This window comes from Mirounga leonina, unplaced genomic scaffold (genome assembly GCF_011800145.1).
Source record: "Mirounga leonina isolate KUSES-001 unplaced genomic scaffold, KU_Mleo_1.0 Mir_104, whole genome shotgun sequence".
In the NCBI taxonomy this organism is placed as follows: domain Eukaryota; kingdom Metazoa; phylum Chordata; class Mammalia; order Carnivora; family Phocidae; genus Mirounga; species Mirounga leonina.
Genome location: NW_023270231.1, coordinates 19,771,521 through 19,794,809, shown reverse-complemented (window position 1 = coordinate 19,794,809; position 23,289 = coordinate 19,771,521). Strand labels below are relative to the sequence as shown.

General features: G+C 56.9%; 1 protein-coding gene across 1 annotated transcript in view; it reads right to left on the bottom strand.

Moving 5' to 3' along the window:
- The window catches only part of UNC5A (unc-5 netrin receptor A), a 59,546-nt gene extending 37,412 nt beyond the window's left edge, over positions 1-22,134 (bottom strand). Inside the window, exon 1 of the mRNA XM_035015040.1 lies at positions 22,065-22,134. Coding sequence (XP_034870931.1) covers positions 22,065-22,134 — 70 coding nt within the window. The remainder of the gene's footprint in view (positions 1-22,064) is intronic.
- Positions 22,135-23,289: the final 1,155 nt, after the last annotated feature.

Here is a 23,289-nt window from a genome sequence, read left to right as displayed (position 1 = left end):
TCCCAGGTGGGCTAGTCTGATTTTATATGACAGTTCCCTTCTCATCACAACTCTCTTGATAACAGCCACTCATGGTTGTCCTGAACTTTATAGTTACCTATACATTGTCATCTGTGTGAAGATCTCAGTCTCTCTCACACTCCTGTGAAGCAGGCCCCGGGGATCATGACTTCCATTTCACAGATATACCAACTGAGGGCAAAGGGAGGGAAATGAATTATTCAGATCATGTAAGTCTGTAATAAAACCCAGGTTCCGCCAATCTTGGGTGGGTGGCTCTCCTAGGGAGGCATGACCACAAGTACACCAGAATGTTGGATGCAGGTGACCCTTCCTCATGTGTCAGGAAAAGGGAACATTTATGGCTTGTTTCAAACTCCCTTCCCAACTATGTCCAGCCTTCTATTGCCTTTCTGGGTCCCTCTTTAGGAAAGAAATTTCAAATACCTTTCCCCAGACACTATCCACATTATTTTCCCCCAACTAAAACTTGCTGGCCATTCTCTGCCCAGCCCACTGCCTTTCAAGATAAGATTTTCCTAAAGCTTATCCCTCACCAGCTTGGCATTTTACTACCACCCAGGAGAGTTTAGATTTAACTGCAAACTTGGTGATTTCACTGTACACATTCTCTTCCAGATCTTTTATTTAAATGTTAAAAAAAAAAAAAAGATTAGCTCCAATTCTTGGCTGAGCTCACATCTTACACTTCTCTATCCAGAACACTGTTTATTAATTCAGACCTTTTGTTTCCTTTCTTTGTCAGCTCCTTATCAATGATAAAACAGTTGCTTCAAATTCCAGATTAATCCATTTTTAAGATACACTTACACATGGGACTCACACCCCAGAACACTTAGGATACACAGTCAGAGGACGCACACACACACACACACACACACACACACACACACACCCTCTCTCTCTCTCACACACACACACCCTTTATCAAAGCATCCACTTCTACTGATGCTGGTGTCTGTACACTGACGCTCAGGCACACAAGTGTTTACTCACACACACTTCCCTCCATACTCACTCATATACCTGCATGCTGAGGAGGGACTTGGCATTGGCCTTCGAGGAGCCCAGTGATTTTTCACATGTTTGACAGGAGGGAAGGGGATGGAGCCAGGCAGAAAAATGCCAGTGCATGAGAGAAATGGATCAGAGGCTCTGGAGCATCTGGAATTGTTGGGAGGGGATCAGGGAATTTCCTGAAATTTGGACTATGGTGGTTAGAGAAGCCTGGATGAGGACCTCTCTCAGCCCTGGGCAGGGGGCCCAGCTAGCTGCCCAGGTGCCATACAGTGGACTGGGCAGGCAGCCTCTGTTCACTCTTAGAAGAGAGGCAGGCCTGGCAGGTGACCCTGAGCCCCCAGGGGCAGGCATCCCTGCTTTCCAAGCATGCAGTGAAGTCACCTTCACCCACAGGCACATATTTCCTCGGTCGCACCAATACCAGGTGTACAAAGCCAGCCCCTGGCCAGAGACCCCATTTCCAGCCTCATGAGATGTGTGAGAACCTCTGTTACCCCACCAAGACACCCTGAGACCACCTGGCCTGGCCACACTGCTTGCAGAGTGCAGAGGTTGCCCACAGTGCCAGGCAGGGACCTAGAATTTCTGAATGCTTTCATGAGAAGTAGCTGCTACCTGAAATCCCGAAGGGGTGATGACTGTGAGCCTAGAGAGTCCTATGAGCACCAACAATGGCCCAGAGCATGCTTATCTCCTTCCTGCATTTCATGTTGCCTTGGGGCTGTCACACTGGTCTGTTTTCTCTAGCCACCTGGCACAGGGTGGGTCCAGCTTGCCAGCCACTCTGGCCCAGCTACAGGGGACAGAGCGCACCCAGGCTGTCTCCACAGGAGCCCTCTCAGGACACAGAAGGCCCCTCAGAGAACTGGGAGGGAGGAGGGGGGAACGCCCGCAAACTGAATTATAATCAGGGACACCATCTCCCAGCACCTGGGGACAGCTTCCCCTTGGGGGGGTGGGATATCGGGGCTCAGACTCCTGCAGGGGTACAGGCGGAAGGTGAAGGGGAAGAGGGAAGGTACTTTTACACCACCAGATAGATATGTCTCTGAGCAAGCTGGGCCCTGATCCCTACTGCATCTGTCCTGCTGCTTGGGAGTTCTGAAATCAGATTCCTCTTGCTCTCTTTTTCTTCCTCTCCTGGCATTTTGCTTTCCCTCTGGGTCCTTAGAGGAGAAGGCTCTGTAGAAGGATCTCTAAATGAATGGCCCCTCCCAGGCCCTGGGGAATATATTAGAGTTCTGAAGTGATAGCCAAAATGGTGGAAGTAATCCAGAGAGGACAGGGAGACGGATCGGGCAGGCTGGGCTGCTAATTCCAACCATGCATCTTGGCAGGGCTGGGGAGCCATGAGCCACTCCTCACAAGCAGACAGGCCAGGGACTGAGAGGAGGAGAAAGGAGGGGGAACCCCATCTCAGCTCCTTCTTTGTTCTCCTCTGCACTCTCGACAGCATGCAATTATTTCATTTCTTCATTTGCTCACTGGCTCGTTGCCCATCTCCTCCACTAGAACATCAGCTTCAGGAGGGCACCACCATACTTCCCAGCATCCCCAGGGTCCAGCTCAGAGCCTGGTACAGAAATGGTACTCAACAAACATTTGTTGAGGACTTGGGTTAAGGAATGTATGAATGAGTGGGTGAGTGAATGAATTAATGAGCGAAGCCATCCACGCAGACTCCCAGCTTGCCCCCAAGCCTGTCCAGGAGACATGGCCAGGCTCCTGAGGTTGCTCAGGGAAAGCCCCACCCCAGTCCCTGGCCATGGCCTAAAGATTCTCTTCCCTACTTGGACTTGGCTGCAGCCCCAGACATTCCTGCTGTGCCCTGGGACTTAGCCAATCACCTGCATACTGTAGGCGAGAGAGGCCACCACATATGCCAGGCCCATGCTTGGCACCGGGTCTTCATGGCTTTGGACTATCCCTCCCATGGCCAGGGTGCAGGCCTTGTCAGCCCTCATCTGGATCATTCTGGTCCTGAGCTTTGCTCTCTCACCCACTGATCTGCCACTGGGCCACCATGATCCTTCTAAAACCCAGATCTGATCACATGTGTCCTGATTTCAAATCCTCAGCAGGTCCCCACTGTCTCTGGAATGGCTTAAAATTCCTTGGTGTGGCATTAAGGGCCTTGCCTAATGTGGACTCAACTCATCTTCACAGCCTCAACGCCTGCCACCATTACCAAGGCAACAGCAAGCCCGGCAGCTAACAGGTCCTCAGTTCTCACCACACACCTCGCCCTAAGCCGCTCAGTATGGCACGGGCTCATTTGATGCCCTCATCCTATAGGATAGGTGAACAATGTCCCCATTTTATAGATAAGGAAAGTGAGGTGTAACTAAAGCAGCTAAGTGATTTGCTCCACGTTGAACAGCAATAACAAGAATTATTATTAGAGCTAAAAATGAACTCTATTCCTGGCACTGTTCCAAGCACTTCACAACTGTTACCCCATTTAATCTTCAGACCAGCCCTCTCTCTGAAGTCAGACTGACAGCCAAACACTTGACTTCATGCCTCAGTTTCCATATCTGTAAAATGGGGAGCATAATGAGAGCACCTCCTCAAAGCTCTGTTGTGAGGCTTCAGTGAGCAACTGTGTGAAAGTGCTTAAAGGGACAGGGGTTCCCCAAGCAGGGGTGTGCCATTCTGGGCTTACTGCCGGCACAGCAGTAAGGTTGGGTTGGTGGAGGGCAGGAGGACAGCTGAGGACCTCTGCCAAGAGGTGGAGGGGGAGACAGGGCTTATGGGGAGGACCAGCTCTGCGCAGAGCTGGAGTCCAAGATGGTGCCCAGGGCAATGGCCCTGTGTGGCTGGAGGATGGGGGTGGTCACAGCACAGCAGGGTTGTGGGGAGGCAGGCCTCCATTCCAGCTCCAGCCCAACACTGGCATGTCCCCATGGAGCAGAAAGAGGGGTCAATCCAAGGTTCACCCTGCAGGGAATGGAGCCTCCAGGACGCTCCTATGTATGTTCAGGGAGAGGGCGGGCCTGAAGGCTCTATACCAGCTGACTGGAGTTGCCAGCTGCAGTCCCATAAATCGTGCCCTGGCCCAGGCTGGCAGTCCATTAACGTGAAAGATTTTATCGCACTTTACAACCTCCCTGTCTTGTACGGCGACAGCAGGTAATTAAAACAATAATTGTTTTCTGATGTTGCTTCTGCTGAACGATAAAAGCTTCCAGTTATTTTCCTTTCACTGGGGTAAGGTGGAGGGAGGGGTCTGATCTGGGGGCATGGGGGTAGGGTGCGGAGCCACACAAGTTTAGGGGGTGTGGAAAGGTGAGGAAGGGTCTCCTGTGTGGCCATTGTGGGGAGAGGCCAGCAGGAGCCTGATTCTCACTCGGCAAAGCTCTGAGCACCTCCTATCACACACACACTGGTCCAGAAGCAGATTCCTGCCATACCTGTGCACGCTGCAGGCACACGCCGTCACACTCAGACCTGGGCTGCCCCAGGAGCTGCTCTGCGGAGGCCATCCTGCTTGAGAATCCCTGCGAGGGGACGAGAGGGCTGGCAGCAGCTGGGACCTGGAGGAACACATCTGTCCAAAGCCCTTGGGAACCCCTGACAGCAGCTCCCATCTGTCCAGAGAGGGAGGCACAGAGGTTCTAAAGAGTGGAGGTGATGAGGAAGAGTTGGGGGGCAGGTTGGAGGCCTATGAGTACAGCCCCAGTGCTAATGAACTTGTACTTCCCAGGTGCCCGGAGTCTGGCACACCAGAGGTGACTTGCCGGGGAAGGGCTGGGTTTCCTCAAGTCACAGAGAGCTTGATTCAAGGATCACAGGATGCGAGGTATGGTGAGGGGTCTTCTGTGCCCTTCCGTATTCATCCACCTATTCATCCGTCCATCCATCCACCCATCCATCCATCCAGTATTGAGCATCTACTTAGTGCCAGGCTTGTTCTAGGCATAGGGGATATGGCAGGGAGCAGGCCAAAATCTCTCGAGAAGCTTGTGTTCTAATGTTCAGGTGGGGTGGGGGGTAGAAAATAAACAAGTAAATAAGTCAATAAAAAAGATCACCTCTGATGTTGCAAAGCTGCCACATGAGGTTGGGGGCCCAAGGGGAGCCTCTGTGAGCAGGTGACTTTTAGGGAGGCTTGAATGACATGAAGAACAGGCGAGAAGATAGTGGGGGCTGAGGCTTCTGGGTCCCAGTGCCTTCAAAGGACCCTCAGATCCCACCGTCTCTACCCCCTGGTCCTGCAACACCCTCACTCCTTGCCACCTCCAGACCCACACCCGGGAAGCCTGTGATGGGCACAGGGAGGCGTCGGGTGATGACTGGTGTGAGCTCGGCTTATGCTGATGCCCGTGAATGACATCACACCTGGGGGCTCCCCCACCCCTGCTCCCACCGCCCCCCAGGCCTGCAGTAAATCATCCTGATGCTTTAAAACAAATACTTCTTAATCACTAAAAATTGAAATGATTTCATGTGAAAATGTTAATGTATTCGGAATCACAGCCGCGCACTGCGTCTGACAAATTAGCACCCAGCCCGCCGCATTGTTTGTAGCTACATTTATCCTGGTGACGAGACGCACACACGAAACGAAACGGAGCAGAGGGTGGCGAGGGCAGCTCCTGGCCGGGGGCGTGCACAGAAGGAGAGGGCGGGGCAGAGGGACACAGGAGTCTCAGCGCCCCCCCCCCAACAGCCCGCCTGACCCACTGCCTGCTGCAGGACCGCGTGTCCCCAGCCACCCGGCCTGCCCGTCGATGCCAACTCTGGACCACACCTGGCAGGGCTGGCTGGCCTTGTGGCATGCTCCACGCGGACTCAGGCATGAGCAAAGCGGGAGCACCAAGAGAGGAGAAAAACAATTTTTGTAAGAATTTAATGAATCAGAAATTAGCATTAGGATGTGGAGACACTGGGACCCTCATGCATTGCTCTTGGGAACATCAAATGGTGCAGTTGCTGAGGAAAACAATTTGGTGTTTCCTCAAAAAAAATGAAGGCTAGAATTACCATATGACCCAGCAACTCCACTCCTAGGTATATACCGAAGAGAACTGAAAACAGGTGTTTAAACAAATACTCACAGTGAGTGTTCAAAGCAGCATTATTCACGGTAGCCAAAAGGTGGAAACAACCCAAATGGATGATAATGGATAAACAAAATGTGGTCTATCCGTACAATGGAGTATTATTCGGCTATAAAAAGGAATGATGTACTGATACATGCCACAGCATGGATCCACCTGGAAAACACTGCACTCAGTGAAAGAAGCCAGACACAAAAGGCCTCATGTTGTCCGATTCCATTTACATGAAAAATACCCAGAATAGGCCACTACACAGGGACAGACAGTGGGCTGGTGATGGCCAGGGGCTGGGGGGAAGGGGGGATGGGAAGCGGCTGCTAATGGGGTAAACCCCTTGGGGTGAAGAAAATCTTTTGGAACTAAAAAGAGGTGACGGTTGTACAACATTGTGAATGTACTAATTGCCACTAAATCGTGTACTTTAAAATGGTTAATTCTTTGTGATGGGAGTTTCACTCCAATTAAAAAATACATGTATGCATATATGTATATATGTATCAAAGCACTTGAGGAGGGAATGAATCTCAATTTCACTGGACTTTTACAGGCTAGTATTTGGTCCGGGGAGGTGGTGGGAGCAGCAGGCTCTGAGACTACAGGCCTGTCTTGCCTTCTCCTCACACCCTCCCCGACTCCCTGCCCTCTCCCCGCCCCTGCCTCAGGATCAGCTCCAGGACAGCCCAAGCCTGGGTCACTCTGGATCATTGGCTCCATTTCACAATGAGGCAGAGGTGCACATCTGGCCTGGGACTCCCGCTCTCCTGGGACCCCAGCCCCCTGACACCCAGGCTAGAGCATGGTCTAGCCACTCCAGACGTGGGCTCTCCCGGGCCACACCCCCGCCTCCTAGCCATCTTCCTCACCCCTGTTGGCCTCATCAGATCTGCTTCAGCAATTGTGTGCCTTTCTGGTAGACAAGGGGGTGCCTAGAGCATCAACGAACACAGAGATAAGTCATTCTGCTTTCTCTTCTCCTAACTCCACACGTCCCTGTGCCCAGACCACAACGGACCCCTTAGTAGCCAAGTTCATTCCCCCTCCAGGCTGCTGCACCCACACTGCCAGCCCTGCCTGTCATTCAGGACTCAGCTCACACGTCACCTCCTCAGACAGGTCTGACCATCCAGTCTAACCAGCAGCCAACATACCTGCATGAGCTCACGCATGGTCACGCAGTCATGCCTCTGCCTGCCTTCCAACTCCTGAGGAACATTCCTCATTATCTGAATCTCCTGGTTTATGGTCATCTCCTCCCACTGGAACGTGAGTTCCTCGAGGTCGGCACAGTTCCTGCCTTGCTCACTGTGTCTTCATATGCAGCCTGGCACCCAGGAAGTGCTCTATCAAAGTTCCTAATGACCTTCACCTTGCCCTGCCCCCCAGCCCATCCTCTCCACTTCCTTCACAAGCTCCCTGGGGCCCTGGGCCTTCTGCCCCACCCCCTTCCACAGATGGCACGCAGAGGGGCTGGGGCTGCAGCCTGGCTCTGCGGGTGTGACTCTGGGTGGTCATTTCACCTCTGAGCCCACCTGCAGAGAGCTTCCGTGCAAGTGCTTTGCACTCAGCAATCAAGCTTGTCCTGCCCCTGCTCCCTTTGCTCAGGTTCCTCCTCTGAAGAATCCACCAGAACCCGAGCCTTTTCTGGCTCTGATATCCTTGCACCCCAGCTCGACAGTTTCTGCATGTCCTCTGTGTCCTGGCACCCTCTCATCCCTACTCTCTAATGCTGGTTCTGCGCTTCCAAGCACAGGTCCCAAGCGGCTCCTGCCGGCCTCCTCCCGGCGCGGGTCCTCCAGGCCTCATCTGCTAGCTCCTTCCCCGCCCGCAGCCTGCCTTGCGGCTGCCTCCCAGCCCTGCTCCAAACTTGAAACTCTCCTGGCTCCCTCTGCTCCCTTTGGTCTGCCTCTGGCTTCCTCGGAAACTTCTCCCAAATTTTCCTTTTCCATGTCAGTGGTAGCCATCCCCAGTCGCTCCTTAGAATGGGATCTGAGCTCACGGTGCCCATGACCAGCTCCTTATGAATGGGCCTTTCATCTCCACTTGCCCCCTTCACCGCATCTCCAAGTGCCAGTCCTGGCTTTCCAACGGTTGTTTAGATGTTTCCGCCTGACCTTCTGCTGCTGCCTCAAACTGAACAGGTGAAATCCAAGGCCCCAAACGCAGGCTCTTCAAGCGGGAAGGGAGGGAAGGGGCAGGAGCGGGCCTGCCCCATGGCGAGCACTGTGTGGGAGGTGCAGAATGCAGCCTTGTGTGCATGGACAGTGGGGCGCACACCTGCCAAGGTGAAAGCCTGGTCCTGGCTCCTGCCCACGCAGGAAAATGGGCTCTTAGTGCCCAGATCTGACTCTGCAAGGGAAGCCTGAGATCTGGATTTTTTGTGTGTGAATTCTCTGTATTTTGTGCATGTGAATTCTCTATTTTTTAGACAGTTGTATCTGCCACCTGGGGGTTGAATGCTCTGCACACTGCCACCTTTGGGTGTGTGCCTTGCCAACTGCATCGTGTTTTCCTCCTGAGAATCCCGTGCCAGGCCTCTTTCAGGTGCAGGTACCAAAACCCAACCCACTGTCATCAGCCTACACAGGAAGTTCTTGGCACACGGGATTGACAGAAGAGTGCAGGGACCCGAGTCTCTAGGGCCTTGGGGCCACCAGGACAATCTTCCCTGCTGTTTGTCTCTGATTTCCCTATGTACTGGCCTCACTCCCCTCACCAGACAGGCTCTCTCCACACAAGGGGGAAGTAGCTGCCACTGGCCCAACATCCCCCCCTGCATCTTCACAGCTGCCAACCCCAGAGGCAGAGAAGGCAACTTCCCCACCTCCACATGGGAAAAACCAAGAGGAGCATCCCGACTGGTCATGTGGCCACTCGGAACCAATCACAGAGCCCAGGATGTGCACCAGGATTTGCCCGTGACCGACAGTCCCAACAGGACCACACGGTGTCGGGGCGGAGGTCACCTAAGGAAGGGTAGAGGTGCTGTGCCCAAGAGAACATATGTTGAATACTCAAAACCACAGGCACCAGAGAACCACAACATCTCATGCGATGGGGTCAACTCACCAGAAAGCCCAGTTCCCAAAGGGCCCGAAACTTCCCAAGGACAGTAAGTAAGGGTGGGGCTGAGAGTAGAGTCCAAGCCTTTATTTCTGGAGCCCCAGGCTTTCCCCTTTACCACGGAGCCTCACCAAGGCCACCTGCCTCCCACCCACGGTCTCCTTCAGAGGCCCCAACAGGGCCTGTTTCAACAGCCTCCCCCCAACGCCCACCCCCACCAGACGGGGAGCTCATTGCCTGCTAAGACCACCCGTATCGCCGCCTGTTAGGAAGGTCTTTCTCAGCCTCCTGTGTCTCCCACCTGCTGGTCCCAACCCTACCCTGTGGGGCTACACAGAACGAAGCAAATCCACCTTCCCCTCCTGCCTTCAGTGCCTTAAATTAGATAGCACAACCCCATCCCACCCAGGCCTTTGAGGACTTTTCTCTTAGGACATGACCTTAAGTCTGTCTGTTGATTACCCATTGGCCAGAGGCAAGTTCTGTTGCTTATGGCCGAAGTGCCCAGATGGATGGCCGTGCTCTGGAGAGGGCCCAGCATGGTGCAGTTCCCTGGTTGGAGCCCATGGCACTGCGCAGCCTTCTCGCTCTCTCGGCTTCCCTCCTGTCTGTTACACAGCTCCCGATCCATTTTCTCTTTCTGACATCACTTCCCCTGGCTCAAGAGCTCTGAATCATGTTTGCCTCTTCCCGGTCCCTTGCCCCCCACATGTAACATCAAGAGCTCCTCCTTTCAAATGTCTCCCACATCCATCTCTTTTACATCATCCCTGCTGCTTGCTCCCTGGGAAGGGGGGCCTCATCATTTCCTGCCTGGATGACTGCCACAGCCTCCCGGCTGGTCTCCTTGCCTCCAGCCTCTCCCAGCTCCCATCTATCCTCCATGCGCTGCCAGATTAATCTTCCTTAAACACCACTCACCTCCTGTCACTCCCCAGCTCGACGACGTAGCCAGCCCTATTACTGGTTGGTCCCCCACAGGGGGTTCAGAAGGAGCAGCCCGTCTGCTCCAGCTGGGCTGTGCCTCCTTGCTCCCCCGTACACACACTGTCACCAGGGAATGCCTGTGCCCTCCACCAGCCCTTCATTGTCTGGCCCCATCCACCACCTGCCAAGGCCCCAAGTGGAGTCCCTTTCTTCTGGTCCCTGGGCCCCCAGAACTCAGGGGCAGAGGATGGGGGCGGCCAGAAAAAGCCCCAAAGCCAGAGTCCATCCAGTCTGCAGGCAGGTTACCTCTGCCTGGCCCACCTAGGCTCTCAAATGTCACTGTGTCCCCTGCCACCCCTCTGCTGTGCTCATCCTTAGGCCTCCAGGCTGTGAGGAGTCATACCTGGCCAAGTCACTGGGGGGTGAGTCATCCTTCACCATGTCAACCTTCCTTCTCAAACCCTCCCACAAAAGCTCGTCCCCCAGAATAAGCACCTTCCCAAGATTCCAGACCTGCAGGGTTTTGCCCTGGAGGCTCTCTGCCATTTCTGTCAACCAAAGACCTGGGGTTCCACTCTCCCACACTTCAGGGGTGTGGTCCCAGAGGGAGGCCCAAAGTGTCCCCAGAGCATGAGCAGCACCTCCCATGTATGGAGCATTCACCGTGGGCCTGGCATGGAGCTAAGCTACCCCCTGAACGTACTAGCATTCCATTGAGACCCACCCGATCTGAGCTCAGGTCCAGCTGCGGCTTGCGGGGAAATGCCAAAGCCACATGGTGCAGGAGGGGGCTTGGAGGAGGAAGAGCAGGAAAGGGCAGGCCTGCTGCTGGGGGGCTCTGTGAAGCCGGCTTTCCCGCCCCGTGGAATACCTCATTTACTCCTTGTAACCCTATGAGGTAGGAACCTTTCAGTATCCATATTTTCTGGATGAGGAAACCAAGGCACAGAGAGCTGAAGTCACCTGCCTAAGGTCACCCAGTTTAAGATTCTAAGCTACACCATCACCTGCAGAGTCCTGGCTCTTAGTGGCTCGCATGCCTCAGGGATTCCCCGCCCTCAGCCCACCAAAGAGCCTGGTGTTCAGAAGGAGCAGCTCCCCCACAAGCCTAGGGAGATCAATGGATCCTACAGGCCGATGCCTAAGGAGACTGTCACTCCCTTCCTGTGACCACTTCTTCAGAGGACCGGGGTGACCAGGGAACAGCAGTGTGCTAGAGCCAGCTTGCCTCTGCTAAAGAGAGCCCATCACTGGGGTGCCTGGGTGACTCGGTTGGTTAAGCATCCAACTCTTGATTTTGGCTCAGCTCATGGTCTCAGGGTCATGGGATCCAGCCCCAAGTCAGGCTCCCCACTCAAGTGGGGAGTCGATTCTCTCCCTCTCCCTCTGCCCCTCCCCCTGCTCACGTGTGCTCTCTCTTTAAAATAAATAAATAAATCTAAAAAAAAAAGAGAGAGAGAGAGAGGGCCCTTCATTAAAATTTCTAGAATTTTGCAAGCCAGTTGACATCACATTGGTAGCTTAAAATAGGCCACAGTGGGAGTATTTACACCATGGAAATTGGCAAATCAGTCCTCCAGCTCTCCCAGAGTGCCAAGTGTTAGCAGCACATCATTGCTAGGGAGGGAATGCTGACCACCCTCAGAAGGGCATCCTGGCCTGTGGGTGGTGGGCTTCAGGCAATTCACACAAAGACAGGCCCCCCAGTAGAGCCAGGGATCTAAAGGGAAAGGGGTCTTGAGAGGAATGGGTGGGTCTCAAAAATGGACCTCTGGCTGTGTGATCCCAAAGGATGTGGAGAAAGAAGGTCTCTAGGATAGTGTCAGGGAAGCTCTGAGACATCCGGTAGGCTCAGACTTCGAATAGGCTCAGACTTTGACCCGACATGAGCAACTTGGAAAGATGGCCCAAAACCAAGTACAAAACCACTGACAAGAGACATGGAGTGGAGAAGCATGCAGGGAAGGCTGAGCTCAGGTCCAGCTGTGGCTTGCGGGGAAATGCCAAAGCCACATGGTGCAGGAGGGGACATGGAGGTGGAAGAGCAGGAAAGGGCAGGCCTGCTGTCTGGGGGGCTCTGGGAAGCTGGCCTTCCCGCCCCACCATTTTGCAGCTGAGGACACTGAACTGGAGGGGCAGGACACACTCTAGTAAGAAAGCACTGAAGATCAAGAAGGCACGATCAGAGAGGCCAAGTGGTTGTTTGGAATGAATGAGTTCAGGTCTTTGGGGCCAGACAGATCCCACCCCAGGTGCTGGCAGGCGGACCTCATATTGACCTCTGAGAACGTGGGAGTGGGAGCGGTCATGGGGCAGGAGATGCATGAGCTGCAGTTTAGTTTTCAGAAGAGGAGGCAAGCTGGATTCGGTGAATGCATCAGGGCTCTTCAAGTGCCAGCAACAAAATCCATTCTCACAAATTTAAGCAAAGAAGGGAAAATACTGGCAAGAAAATGGGTCGTTGAGAGGAGGGACAAGAGGCTTAAAAGCAGGTGCTGAAGTGAGAAAGGAACCAGGACCTGGGAAATGACTTACCTGTCTCATTGGGCCCTGCTGCTGCTGAGATTAGGGGAAATCCCCACTAAGGCTGTATCTAAAAGGGGAGAGGTCATGGAGTCCTAGTGGGACCAGGGGTGGAAGCTGGACAAATACAAAACCCAACAAATGTCCACTGAAGGGGCCACAGCCTGATGACCCGATGCAAACCCCAGGCAAGATTCCAGTGGAGCTTCTCTGTCGGTTACAGGTAAGCAAGGAAGGTAGGGCCACACAGAGAAATACCGGGACTCTCGCAGACCCTTCCCTTCAGACCAGCGTTCCTTATTATAGAGTTACTGTTCTGGTAGGTCAGGGCCAGACTGGAAACAGTGTGTCTGGATTTTGGCCCAGCACCTGATAAAATATCTCAGGATCTGCAAATGAAGATACATGAACCAGATGACAGCACATTTAAGGGAATGCAAAACCTGTTGAATGGCCGGCACTGTTTTCTAACACCGCTGATTAAATAGCTAAGGTCAATCCAAACTTGGGTCTTTACCTCTGAGCCTCAGGCTGTATCCTTGGTGCTCTTCAGCATTCTTATTAAATACTTGGGCAACCTATGTTGATGGCACACTGGTTAAACCTGAGAACAATGTGCCAATCTCTTCTGGGTGGACAAGCTGTGAGTGGTGGCAAACAGGACAGTGGCATAGGCAGTTTGGCTGTGGGGACTGGCTCCCATGGCACAGCACCTGAGTTGGCCCAGTGAGGAAGGACCAGGACATTTGTTGGATGGCTGGGGGAAGAGATGCTCCCTCCTTCCCCTGGACTGGGCCTGCAAGAATGTACCCTGGTAAGTTGTGGCAGCCACCTTGGGACTGTGAGGAGAGAGGGGCCGTCGGAGAGTGGTGCCAACCCCCGAAGAGGAGATGAGGCATGAATCCTGGTCACACTGGTCCTCCTGGATCCAGCCATGCCTGAAGCTAGCCTACCCCCCGTCTTTCAGTTACACGCACCAATAAATCCCTTAAGTCACTTTGGGTTGGGTTTCCCAATATTTGCAATGGATACACTTAGTATCCTTTGCTAATTCATGCCAGGGCATTGTATCACAGTGGGATGAGCTAGGACTGACATCCAGAGGCAGGTAACAAGGATGTAGGGGACAGAGAAGGGGCTTGGAACCAAGCTACATGAGGAACAGCTGAAAGGACTGGAGGTGCCCGGTCTGGAAAGAGCAGATGGGGCTAGGTAGGGGCCCTGTCTTAAATAACTGAAAAGGGGAAAGCCATTCAGCGTGGCCCCAGAAGAAAGAGCCAAGAGCCATTTGGGGGAGCTTACTGGGAAGGATTCCTCCTCATTCTAAGAAAGTGGCTTTGAACAGTCCCAGCCACCTGAAGATGTGCGGTTTGGGGCAGGTTGCAAAGCCAACACCCAGGGGTTTTATATTCAAAATCCTGTGGCCTGGACAGTCTGGCCTAGATTTAGGAAGCACCCAAGATGGGGTCAGGAGGCAGGATATAGAGGGGGCAGTAAGCTTTGAGTGATGAGGGATTAGCCCAAGACCACACAGAGAATTAAGGTCCCCTGACTTTCTCCCATAGTCTTTCATGTCCATGGGGCACCAGACAAGGCCCTGACAGTAAATGACCACATGGGACAGTGTTCTGCTCCCACGGTGTGGGAGGGGGTAGGGAAGGGGGTCAGGCTAAGCAGTAACAAGGTTCCAGTCCTGCCACTTCTCTGAGCCTCAGTGTCTTCATCTAATAAATGGGACTAACTTCACCTATCTTGTGGGTTGTCCTGAGGTTCTGATCAGATGATGCAGGCAGAGCCCAGCATGGGCCATGATTACTACCATCACGAAGTTAATTAAGAATAAAAAACGTAACAGTTTACAGCCACCGAAGGCTCCTCCTCTCCCCGCCCCAGGCTTCTCTCGTAGCAGAAGTAGGATGAGTTTTGGAGTCAAAGACCTGGACTGGAACTCCAGCCCAGCCTAGTTCGGCCTGGACTGCAGGAAGCCGCGCCCTTCCTCATCTGTAAAATGGGACCGACGGCGGCGGCGGCGCATTCAAAGCCCCAGGCCTACAGGAGGTGCTCACGGAGCGCGGCGTTCTCCTCCTCTCCGCAGCGAGGTCAGCGCTGTCCCACACACCGCCCGCCAGCGGGGCCCGCCGGCCCGCCACGTCTCCGGGGCCCGGGGAGGGCGGTGGGGGCGGGGGCGCAGCTGGGCGCGAGAACCGAGGCGCACCGGAGGCCGCCGAGCCGCGGTGCCCGGAGGCTGGACGCCTTCTCCCCGGGCGGCAGCCGAGCGCTCAGCCAGGAACTTGTTAACAGGCCCCGAACAAAGAGCCGCTAATCCAGCGGGCGGCCGCGGGCGGGCTGGCGGGCGGAGGGATCCCGCCCCCTCCCCGGCCCCTGCCTCTGCCCCTTCGCTGCGCGGCAGCCCAGTTCCCTGCGCGCTCGGCAGCCGCGCCGAGCGGGGGCGGAGCCGCGGGGCAGGACTCACCCCGAGGGCGCCCGTCCCCAGAGCCCCGGTGGGCAAGCGGGCTAATTGCTAATCCCCTGGGCTCGGGCTCGCATTGGCTAGGTCCCCTGCCGCCCGTCGGCTGCTAACGTGCCTCGCAGCCCGCGTCTAGCCCGGGACCCCGCCCGGCAAGCTACCCGAACAAGCCGGCCACGGAGTGGGGATGGTTTTTTGGAAGCAGGGCAGGCTCCCGTCACGCGGGGACTCTAAGGAAGCACTCTTACCTGCTCGTGCCTGGCACCCTTTTTTCGGGGAGGAGTGAGAGGGCTGGAAAGATGCAGGCGGGCGGGGTGCTGGGGATGGGGGGGCACCCAGCAGCCCCTCAACTCCATCTGATCTCTGCCCCAATTAGGAGGGGGTAGGCTCTCACTCCGGGTGTACTCCCTGCAGGCTCTCTGCTGGACGTGCTGGGTGGGGCAGTGGGGGGGGGGAGGTGGGGGTCCCTCCTGGCTGGGGAGGTACAGGGCAGAGGTGGGATGCAGGGTCCAGAGCTCCCTACCCAAGGGCCCTGCAGTTGTAGCTCCGGCTCAGTCAGTCTAGACTGACTCCCCTCCCCAAATCTCAGCCACGTATTTGCCTGGAGCTCAAGGTGACCCTGAGCCTTCCAGATGGACAGAGCTCTGACATCCAGGTGTGGGGAGGGTCCTAGCTCTGGGGGACTCACTCGTCAGGGCACTGGCCCTTGGTATCTTCAGGGGCCCCTCCCCCATCTAAGTGGGACCCAAAACCTGGCCCTTTGTGACCTACCCTGAGGATGAGCAGCTGCCACTTGGGCCTCTCCAGATTTCTGAGTCTCTCCCTCTTCCCCCTCTCAAACAGGCCTGGGATGGGCCTGTCTACAACTACACCTGGAGAAGGGAAGGAGCTTGGGCAAAAGAGAGAAAAACCACCAGTCAAAATGCAGGCCTCCCCTCAGGCCACTGCCCTCCCACCTGGACCTGCACCCTCTCCCACAAAGATGGCACCAAGGACACTCCCAAAGTGAGGACAAAACAGTGCCCTCTGCCGTATCCATCATCGTCAATTGTTAACTAACTTTATTGAGGGCCAGGACTATGACACTATGACACACTAATGACATGCATCGGTCTATCTAATGCACACAATAACCCTGTGAGCTAGGTCCTTTTAGCACTCCATTTTATAGACAAGAAAACCGAAGTGCAGGGAAAAGCTAGATCGCCAGTTAGGACTAGGGTGGGGCACAGGGAGTGCCAAGGGCACAAAATTTAAGGAGGCTGACCCTGCGCTTGCACAACTTAATTTCCGCACCCTGGGCACCCTTGCCTCATCCTAGTCCAAGTCCTCGTCCAAACCCAGACTCCGGAACTGGCCGACTCAACCATTCCACCACTCATCAACGTGCCTGGGATTCTGGCTCCCAAGGGCCAAAGGCTGCTTGTGGCTTCTGACATCAGTGTCCAGGAAGAGGGTGGGCCTCAGGCACTGGCACTCTGACCTTCTCGGGGCCCTAAGAAGGCCTGTTTTTGCCATTAGGGGTGTTCACTGGCTAAAGCAGGGCCCTGTTTCCTCCCAAGGCAGCCTCTCTGTGCACCAACCTCTGCTCCCATAGAGTCATCAAGCCCAATGCTTAGTATACAAAGAGGCAAACAGCCCAGAGATGTTAAGTGACTTGTCCAAGATCACAAAGCAATCAAATGGCAGAGCTGGGACTAGAATTTAGTCCCATCCAGGGCCCCCACCCCTTTTGCTGTCATGTTCTGTGTCAGAACTGATCATCAGCACATGGTTCCAGGACAAGCTAAACCCAAATCATCATCTTCACAGAACCCCAAACAAAGTTCTTTGCACATTGGAGGAATCAGTGTCTGAGTCAGGCCCAAGTCCCTGCAAGGGGGTGGTGTGTGTACAGATTGGAAGGGGGGTGTTTACTTCTTCCAACTAAAAGCATGACTCCTTCCTGGGATTCCTGCCTGGGGCTGGAGCAGCAACAAATGTTTTTCTCTCTTCTCTCTGGGCTTGGGCCCTGATCACCTCAAGACTCTAGGTCTGTCCTAACTCATGCCCCTTCAATGCCAGGGAAAATGGAAGAAGAAAATAAACAGCTATAGCTGTCTGCTCCATGTTGGGTTCCATCCTGGGCACTATGTGTTGCCCATCATCTCCTTACTAACCTCAGGAAGCAGAAACGGCCCTATTCTAAAAATGTGGGAAAGGCTGGGGAGTAAAAGTTACTTGCCCAAGGTCAGGTGGGTTAGACTGAAACCCAGGCCTGTCTGTCTTCAAAGCCCCTGCCCTTTTTATACTGCCTGACAGGAAGAAGGGGCTGAGGCTCCCCAGAAGGCAGGAGGACCTGTCAATGCCATTCCCATGGGAGCAGACAAGAGGAGTGAAGGGGCGGACCAGGAGAATTGATCACAGGAAGCTGAGCTCCCTTTTGGACGGTGAGGATGGTTGGGGCTCAGGGGCCGGACTTTCCTGGTGCTTAGTCTCAGGAGCCAGGAGTCCCAATAGGTTCTGCACCGAGCAGCCCAAGTCTTGGTGTCAATTCCATTCCTGAGGATAGGGGTGGGGCCTGAGGAAGAGGCCACCAGGACAGATTGTCAGGGACAGGATGGGCAATGCCATGGCTCTATGCCCCTCAGCCCCACCTTCCAGGGGCTTGAGTCCACAGGCTGGGGCCCAGAATGACATTATTTGCATGACAAGACACTGATCTGGGAACATCTATGCCTGGGAGGGGTGCGGATGAGCAGGGAGATTCCTACTCAGTAGCCCTGCGCATAAAACCTGTAGGAAGGACCCACAAAAACACATGATCACATGAGCTGGTCTGCCATCTGTGTGAGGGTCTAAGGCACAGCCACCCCACCGTGAGGCTTTAACTTGCTCCTTCCTACCTTGGACAGGAGCCATTTCCAGCCTCCCCAGAGTGAAGCAGTCTTTGTTCAGGAACAGGGATGGGGAGGGCTGCCAAGGGGGGCAGAGTAAACTTCTCTCCCCCTCCCTAGCCATAGCAGCCCTCCCTACCTAGCCAGAGAACCCAAACACAAGTGGAGGATAAAAAGAGAAAAAATACGCACTTGACTGACCATGACTCGGAGCATGTTAGGGGCCAAGAGCAGGGTCATGGTGCTGCAGACAATGGCAATGCTCGTAGGAAGCACCGGCCTGAACGAAGAGGCAGCTCGGGCCTGGCAGTTGCCCCAGGCCCCATCTACCTCTCCAGGGCTGAGAAATCTGTCCCGTAAGCCACTCAAAGCTCAGCAATGTGCCATGGCCCTGGGAGGAGTTGGGGAGGCCTCTTGGAGGGAGCTGGATTGAAGCTGGGGGCTGAGATAAGCAGAACAGCTGGGACTGGCAGCAGCGGGGGCGGGGAGGGGGGTGATTGGCCTAGGTCTGGACAGAGCCGAAGATGTCGGCTATAGGGTGGTGAGTGTGGCTGGCGGGGCCGGGGACACCGGGTCCTGCAAGGCAAGGGAGCTATAGGGCAGAAGCCAGAGCTTGTCTGGGGGTGTGGATGCCAAGCCCATCAGCAGTTAAACCCAAGTCCCAGTGGATCAGCCCAGTCACGTGTGGTGATGCAGGTGTCTCCCTCAGGGCCCCCAGGCTCAGGGCTGGACTTCACCTTCAGGTACTGGGGAGCCACAGAAGGCTTTCTAGTGGGGTTCCAGCCTGGATACCAGGGACATTAATCAAAGTAGAGGAGGCAAAGAAAGGGGATGAGTGGGGGTGGCCACTGCACTGGTCCAGGTGGGGAAGATGAGGTAGAAAGGGGCTGGGGGGGCAGGGGTGGTGACAGAGGAAGAGAGGGAGACGAGCAATGTCACAAGTAGAACTGAGCTGGAGGATCTGATGACAGATTAGACATGAAGCGTGAAGGAGACGGGAGAGCCAAGAGAGACTGCAAGGTTTCCGGCCCCGGGCTGGAGGACTAGGGGGAGCGGAAAGGCGAGGAGGGGGCCGCAGGAGAGGGTTGGCCTGGATAGAGCAGGCTCAGGCGTGCATGTATGTGGACACGTGCTCCCAGGCGGCCTCTGTGTGGAGCAGGGGTCCCCCCGCCCCAGGCTGCAGGCAGCTCCTGCCTTTGAGACTACGTGGCTTTCGTCTGCAGGTCTGGGGCCCAGGTAGCCCCAGGCAGGACAACGTTGTGGACGACAGGAGGGCTCCTGGCCCCGCACTGAGGGCAGAGCTGACTGCTCTGAGGAACCCGCCGTGGCTCCTGGCTGGGGGTTTGGAACCTGCATCAATGCCAATCCCCAGCTTCCTGAGGGAAGCCCCTCCCAGCATGGGCAAGGGGAAACGGGCAGGCCCGTCAGAGGACCAGCCCTCTCCTGGGGACACCCAGGGGGCCCTGAAGTCCAGCTCAACCCATCCCCGAGGCAAAGGGAGAGCGGGGTATCTCTTAGCCCTAAAGAATTAAGACACCCTTCCCCTAACCGACTGCTCTAGTCCAGGGGCGAGGGATGGACAGAGGCGACCAGGACCAGGCCTGAAGATGGGGGTGGGGCCTGAGGAAGAGACCACCAGGACAGACTGCTGGGGTCAGGATGGCCAATACCACAGCTTAGTGCCCCTCAGCACCACCTTCAGGGAGAGCCAGTGCCTCATGGGCCCCTCTCCCTAGGAGGGCAGAGATCTGTGGGACGGGGCAACCAACAGGTGTGAGCGGCCCACAGGGGCGGGGAGGCAGGGGCCAGCTGTGTGGCTGGGTACGAAAGGGACAAAGCCGTGGGACAGTGTGTGTGGGGGGGTGAGTGTGCTGAAAGGACAGGCTTTTGTGTGAGGCGGTGACAGAGGGTGGGCCCTTGGCCCGGGGAGCAGGAGGCTGCAGTCCTGCCGGGTCCCCGGCGCCCCCTGCCGCCCGACTGGCCGTCCCTCCCTCAGCCCCTCACACACACGTTCTTCCCTGGCTGCAGTTGCCGAGGGGATGATGGGTGGTGTGGGAGGAGGTGCGGGAGGAGCTGGGGTCATCTCAGGGCCAGCCTGCCTGGGCACGTGTGCCCAGAGCCTGTGGGGGACAGCAGTAGGGGGCCCCAGACAAGGAGAAGGGCCCCTGCATGCCCTTCAGAGGCTCCTCCCACAGGCCTGGGAGTGCGTGCCCGGAGGCCGCCTTCGGCTCCAGGGGGGCCCTGCGGCACTGGTGCCCACCTGCTGGCTCCCCGGGCAAACCGTGGACCAGGCCCCAACAGGTGCTCCAGCACCCCGGGACGCAGGTCCCCTACTCCGTGACCTTCCGAGGAATCCATGTGGCACCCCCCAGATGGCACCCTGACTCACCAGCACCCATCACCCCCTTATCCTATCCACACAGGCTCACCTCTGCAACTGCTCACAACCGTCACACAAGCACATCTGGCCACACACACACCAAGGCTGCACACACAGCCAGCCCCCGTTGTCACCAGGGCACGCATGCCAACCCACAGCCCTCACACGTGCTCACGTGGGCAACATGCAGATATGGCCACACAGCCTTCTCACACACAGCCGACTCAGTAAACATTTCCTGGGCACCTACTTGGTATCTGGCAACACCTCCCGTGTGAAGAGCATGAACACCCCCAGTTCACCATGATCAGCTCACCCACCCTGCACCCCCTGAGGGTTGCACACACAACCCGAACACGGATATGTGTGCAATATGAACACACACCCAGCAGCAGTGCAGCCTCCCAGCTCGATCAGGATTAAAAGGGGAGGTCATGGGGCAGGAGGGTTTGTTAAAGTGAGGATTGGGGGGGGTGATGGGGTGTTGGAAGACGGATGGGGTACAGCAGAGGGAGGACTGAGGGGGCAGACTGGGGAGGGCAGCCAGGCAGAATGGGTGCAGAATGTGCTACGCAGAGACCATTTAAAGAAACAGCCATCAGCCTCAGTCATCAGGCTGGTCTCAGCTCTCACTCATTGATCTCCAATCAGTCTGGCTTCGCATCTCAGGAACCCCCACACTGCCTTCTGACCCCTAGGATTAACAATGGGCCAGCAAGGCTGGGAGGCGTCCCCCAGGTTCTCAGGGCAGCAAGAATCAAGAATTGCTAGGGTGAGCCTCATGCCCCCTTGATCACACAAATGACCCCCTCCCCATACACACATAAGCTCAGCTCTGCTAAGTGCATGGATGGGGGGGGGGGCGGAGATCAGGAGGCCCTAACAACTCAGCCTAGGTGGAAGCTCAGGGAGAGCAGACAAAGGATGCAGGGGAACTCCCCCCACCCCAAGGGAGGTGGGCTGAGAGCTTAGTTACCAAGCAGGTTAGGGTGGCCAACGGGACATGAAGGGAGGAGGAAGGGCGGTGCAATGAAAGGGAGAAGGGAAAGCGGCAGCGGCCCCACAGTACACAACTCTGGCCCCCCACGCACCAAGGAGGCTGGGAGCCACAGCCCTGGCCAAGGGCCACGGGCCTTTGACTGTGCGGGCTGCAAGGGCTGGGGGCTGGCTGGTGTATGCGCCTCCACGCCTGAGTGTGTGCGGGTGCGAGCGTGTGGCGGGGACAGAGGAGGACACTGTGTTCTGGACGTGGGCAGAGGCCAGGTGCCAAGTCGGAATTGTGAGTAGTTGTTTGGGTCAGATGCTACCGGGAAGAGGCAGGTATCTTAAGCCCCTTCCTCATTTTCCTGGGCACTGGGATGTGGTCAAAATCCTCTGATCTGTGACCCTCAAAGTCAGGCTCCCCCGGGCGTTGATTCAAACCCCCGACTCTGCTCTGGGGCCGGGCAACCAGCAAACTTCCCCCGCCCGGAGGCGTGGAGCATTTACACTCGCCAGCCCCGCGCGCTGACAGCTGCTCCAGCACTTGGCAGAACCCAGGCTTCCGGGGAAGCGCGCGGGGAAGCTGCGCAGCAGCGACAGGCGGCCCCCGCGTCCCGCCTCGCAAAGTTTGGCCTCCGGGAGCTTCCAGCCGGGTCCGGCAGCGGGGGTCAGGGACCCCCCTAGAGCAGCGAGCGTTCGCGCGCACAGTCCCCCGCAAGCCTCCCCAGAGCGCGCGCGTGACTCACCCGAGCCGTGGAGCCAGGCGGTGAGGACTATGCCCAGGAGCGCTGGCCACAGGCCGGGCCGGACGGCCATGGCCGCGGGCGGGCAGGCGAGCTGGCCGGCCCGGCGCGGGGCCCCGCAGGCGGGAGGGCGGCTTTCAGCGCCTCAGCCCAGAGCCCCAGCCCGGGGCGCCCCCGGGGCCCATGCCAGCGGACTGCGCTGCCTCCGGGCGGGCGGCTGCGGGGCGCACGCGGTGCGTGGCTCCCCTGGGCACCGGGAGCACAGCAATGCAGCCGGGGCGGAGCGCAGCGCCAGCCGCGCCGCGCACGGAGCCAGCCGCCGCGCGGAGCCCGCAGCCGGGGAGCGGGCCGGCGGGCGCCGCAAAACCCGGACTGGAGCAGCGGAGCGGGGCGGCGGCAGGGCGGGGCGGGGGAAGGAAGGAGGGGCCGGGCCGCCCCACGCCGCGCGCGCGGGCCACCCCCAGCTCCGGGGATCCCTCCCGGCGTTGCCCGAGGCTCCCCCGGGGAGGGGTTGGGGTGGTGGGCGGGGAGGCCTCCCACCGCCCCGCGCGGTCTCCAGGGACAGGGCCTGGAGTCCGAAACCCGGAGTGGATCGGTTCTCCGGATCCGGGCTCTCCCAGGCCCGCCAGCCTGCGTACAGGTGGCCCGGGAGGGGCCCAGGGCTGCGGCGACCCCGGCGCGGAGCCAGCCTGCAGAGAACGGCCTGGGGCAGGGGTGCCCGGGGCAGGTTCCGCTGCAGTCCTCTCCCCCCACCCCACCCCACTCCCCGCCTCCCGGCGGTGCTCCGAGGCCGTCAGCGTGCTGCGGTACGCCACCAGCCCGCGGCTTGGATAGGGGACTGCGGGAGAGCTCCCGGGCCCTGGCCCTCGCGCAGAGGCGCTCGGGCAGGCCAGACTCAGGGCCACCCGCAGTCCCAGCCGTGTAGCCTGGTGGACCCCAGTGTGACCCAAGATTTCTCTAGCCCCGTGGCGCCTTTAGCTTAAGGAAAACAACCCCAGGGCACAGCGTCTCTAACTGGGCGCGCGGTGTTTGCGCCCTGAGCGCGCACGACGCCAGAGACGTGGCGTGAAGGACTGAGCCGGGCTTTGGAAGCTATGGAGACCCGGGGTAGGGTCTAGGCGCCTCCGCCTTTTAGCTCTGTGACCTTGGGCAAGTCACGTCGTCTCCCGGAGTCTCCGTCAATGACCGCTGCTGGAGTCTCCTGCTCCCCACCCCCATTCCCTAATCT